This window comes from Scatophagus argus, chromosome 5, assembly GCF_020382885.2.
Source record: "Scatophagus argus isolate fScaArg1 chromosome 5, fScaArg1.pri, whole genome shotgun sequence".
NCBI classification, from domain to species: domain Eukaryota; kingdom Metazoa; phylum Chordata; class Actinopteri; family Scatophagidae; genus Scatophagus; species Scatophagus argus.
In genome coordinates, this window is record NC_058497.1 from 5,665,030 (window position 1) to 5,669,256 (window position 4,227).

Here is a 4,227-nt window from a genome sequence, read left to right on the forward strand (position 1 = left end):
AAGTAAAAAAAAAAGGAAGAAGAAGAATACAGAACAATGTAAAAAAAAAAAGAAAAAGTAAAATGTAGAAATAGAAAACGGCAGCTTATATGTGTTTCACACATTCTTGAAATCTATTGGAATTATATTATCTTGGTATTTTTGAACGCAAATAGATATTTCTTGTCCACGGTGTGGTATTTTGAACCTGTGTGATAAAAAACGAATTTCAATATGTTAAGAAGAGCTCATTATTTTTCATTCACTGCAAATACCGGAGGCGGAACTCAGATACGCACTAATCACGAAGCACTACGTCGCTCCGTGGTGCGCATTGGCGCAAAGGCAGCCTGTCAGCAGCCCTGAAAAAAAAAGAGGAAAGGGATGGGCTTTCTGACTCAGAAACCACAACTTCAGTTGCGCCTCCATCACAAACCAGTTTAGAAAAATCCCTGTTGAGGAGTGAGGAAGCTCTGGTGCATGTCATTTACTGAGTAGCAAAATAAAGATTCCTCGCTGCGCACTTTGGAAGACAGTTTTGAGTTCACGCTGCATCCTTCAGTTCGGCAACACATCATTTTGCTCAACGAGCTTCCAAGCGCCATTAAAAGGTTTGCTTTTCGGTGTTTGGATTGGACTTGTTTTGGTGTGCGAGATGATGGCCACTTACCAAAACCCGGAGGATGACGCAATGGCCTTAATGATCCACGACACAAACACGACCAAGGAGAAAGAGCGACCTAAAGAGGAACCGGTCCCAGACAAAGTCCCGGAGAAGCCAGATCCGTCCCAGAAACCACCGTACTCCTATGTCGCTCTCATTGCCATGGCCATTCGGGAGAGCTCAGAGAAGCGCCTCACTCTGTCCGGTATTTACCAGTACATAATCAGTAAGTTTCCTTTCTACGAGAAAAATAAAAAAGGTTGGCAGAACAGTATCAGACACAACTTGAGTCTCAACGAATGCTTCATTAAAGTTCCACGGGAGGGCGGCGGGGAGAGAAAAGGGAATTACTGGACACTCGACCCAGCCTGTGAGGACATGTTTGAGAAGGGGAACTACAGGAGACGCCGAAGGATGAAGCGGCCATTCAGACCTCCACCGACGCACTTCCAGCCAGGGAAGTCCTTGTTCGGAGGAGATGGCTACGGTTACCTCTCCCCACCCAAGTACCTGCAGTCTAGCTTCATGAACAACTCCTGGTCGTTAGGCCAGCCGCCTACTCCGATGTCCTACACGTCCTGTCAGATGGCCAGCGGCAACGTCAGTCCAGTGAACGTGAAGGGACTGTCAGCGGCCTCATCCTATAACCCCTACTCCCGGGTGCAGAGCATGGCGCTGCCCAGTATGGTGAACTCTTACAACGGCATGAGCCACCACCACCATCCCGCGCATCCCCACCATGCCCAGCAGCTGAGCCCGGCCACCGCGGCACCACCTCCGGTTTCCTCCAGTAACGGAGCGGGCCTTCAGTTCGCTTGCTCCCGCCAGCCCGCGGAGCTCTCGATGATGCACTGCTCTTACTGGGAACACGAGACCAAACACTCGGCGTTACACACGAGGATTGATATTTAAGTTTAAGACCAAGCGGTCTGTGTACAATGAGGACTAGGAGTGAAAGTTAATTCCTGTGATTTCAAAACAGAGCCAAGAGTATTTTTGAAGAGACCTTTCTGACGACCTGTTTGGGTCCAGCTGACATCCAGAAATGCCGATGAGGAGGTATGCACCGGGCTGATGTGGAGAAAGTTTTTCAAAACGGAATCGGGAGGTAAAGAAGTCAGCAGAACACGTCAGGTAGCACAACCTCTGGGAGCCATTTCGTGCGCCTGTATTACATTTGGACTGATGGCCATAACTTGGTATAGTAGTCATAACTGTGCCCATGAAACACTTCAGTTTTGTGAGGATAGACATTGCTGACAACGCTTCAGCTTTGTGTTTTTGGCATGCGTAATGATCTCTCTCAACTTTACGCACGTTTTATCCTAGCTATTGCCAAATGAAACGTTGACATCGATGCCTTAATTAAGTTACAGCTTTAATATGTGATTAAATCAGAGGTCAGTTTTGCCCTTATAGTAACTTGCGCTGAGCAAGGCCTGCATGGTGAAACCTCGCCTCGTATCATGGTTGTGAACTTTGTTGGGTTAAAAGTGAAAGTGTATGTTGAGACTGCCAAAACTACAATTCAGGGTTTTCATATTTCTTGATCCCATATGTATGTATGATATACTTTTCAATATGACGCCAGCCAGTGCCAGGTTTTGTTAATCTTTCTGTTTATTATTATTTTTATTTTTTTATAAACGTGATTAGCTATATTGTCTCATTCATCTTGGGGCCATGTTTCATTTTAATTAGCACTTTTCCCTCTTTTCTAGGTTTGTGAATTTCTTAATAAACTTGTATTTCTTAAAGTAACACAGTAGTCATGAAGTAATCTGTTTATGCGTTAGGCTTAGGAATATATTGGTTTCTATTGGCACCAGAAAAACAAGCAACAGCTCTACGAGGATAACGCGGCGTAAAAGTACTATATTGTTAACATGGATACAGTAGTTTTTACAGATTGTTCAGAAAGGATAGAATAATCTCGGGCGACCTAATCTTTTGTGCAGAGTTCTGAAGCTTTGGCTCTGAACTTGTTCCCATTTATTAAAGGCCAGTTTATCCTACTACTGTGACTAAATGAAAATAGAGAACTTCTCCTCTACAGTGATACTTGGTGAACATAAAAATAATAATAATAATCATAATAATAATCATAATATTGTGCAGTGTCATTGATAATTTGTATCCCACAGCTACTGATGTCTGCAAGCCTTTTTATCCTGTGTGTGTAAATGTCTTAAGGGTGTTCCCCTTCTAAGGTAAAGGTAAAAAGTAATTTTTCTATATAATATTTAATTTGTCATTTTTAGTTAGTATAATTCTCAAATGATCCCGTGTCAGTAGTAAAATGAGGATGCATAGAGGCCCTGGCCGTCCACGGTTAGGTCAATTTTTTAATATATTTTTGACGGCTCATTTCCGAGCACGACTAAAGAAGCAAATAAAAAGTCAGAGAAGTGTAAAGTAAAGTTGATATTGATATTTTTCTCTGCGTAGGTTGTGCCGTCATCAACAAGAACCTTTTTTCCCCTAAATGTAGCTTACTTCGTCCTGCTCTAAATCTCTAAATACTTTGAATAACAACAACGCTGCTACCACTACTATTATTATTATTAGTATTATTATTATTATCATTATTACAGTCTGCAATGTCACGATGAATTTGTCATTATTTGTTTTAGTTGTGTCGTTCCTTCTTTTCACTGTGTAGATGTCAGCTTACAGGGCTGCTAACAAGAAAGACAAGAATGTTAAAGCAGTTAACTAAAACTAAAAACTAAAAATATACTAAAACTAAAATATTAGAGAACCGTGTTGGAAACAAGGTTTACAGAGACAGGAAGTGTAGCCTAAGTAAAAACAAAGTCAAAACTAAGTCGACCTTTTCTTAGTTTGTAACATCTCACACGAAGAGGAATTCATTCATCCCGTCCCATCACAGAGCAAAGTGCTTGCCAAAGGATCTTCTCTGGAGGATGAAAGTATTAAATTGAGACAGACAGCTCCTCCGTCTCTGTTGTGTTTTGGTGTGACACTGTTGAATTACGTAGACACGTTCCCGTGAGCCTCAGAGGACCATCCCGACGCCCCGAGGGCCAGCAAGCCCCTGTAAACGCACTGATGCTCCGACTGATCCCCGCCCCGTCCCTCCTATAATCACTATCATGTTATCACAATCCATCGATATATGAGTGCCATCTGGTTTTCACTTAGGCATTTAAGGGGTGTATCACTGCAGCAAGTTCCCTGTTTTGACAGCATACCGCAGCTATCATGCACATTGAAATATTATTTTAAAAGCTGACCAATCACAGAATATTACGTTTTTATATCTAATAGCCCTTTGGAAATTAGATTGTGGGATCAAATTCCAAGAGAGGTTAGTTGGCGCCAGAGTTAAAGCTGAAGCCCAGCACAGTCCACAGTCTCCCAACATGACTTAAGATCGCCTGGAGGTGTATCCACGCATTCACCTTGATCCACCCTCTGTGCTCCACAGCGACTGTCAAACACCATCCACATCTGCCCCTAAAACAACTTAAGTTCAAGAAAACACACGGTATGCACACCTTGCATGTCAATGACCTAATGGAATAGCAACGACGGCGTAAAGTCTGTAGGAATAGTATGGC

The 4,227-nt window shown here is 42.7% G+C and overlaps 1 protein-coding gene across 1 annotated transcript; it reads left to right on the forward strand.

The window, feature by feature from the left end:
* Window positions 1-390: 390 nt before the first annotated feature.
* Window positions 391-2,400, forward strand: foxl2a (forkhead box L2a). The gene has a single exon (XM_046388478.1). The coding sequence runs from the start codon at window positions 635-637 to the stop codon at window positions 1,553-1,555; it is 921 nt and encodes a 306-aa protein (XP_046244434.1). The 5' UTR covers window positions 391-634; the 3' UTR covers window positions 1,556-2,400.
* The last annotated feature ends 1,827 nt before the right edge of the window (window positions 2,401-4,227 follow it).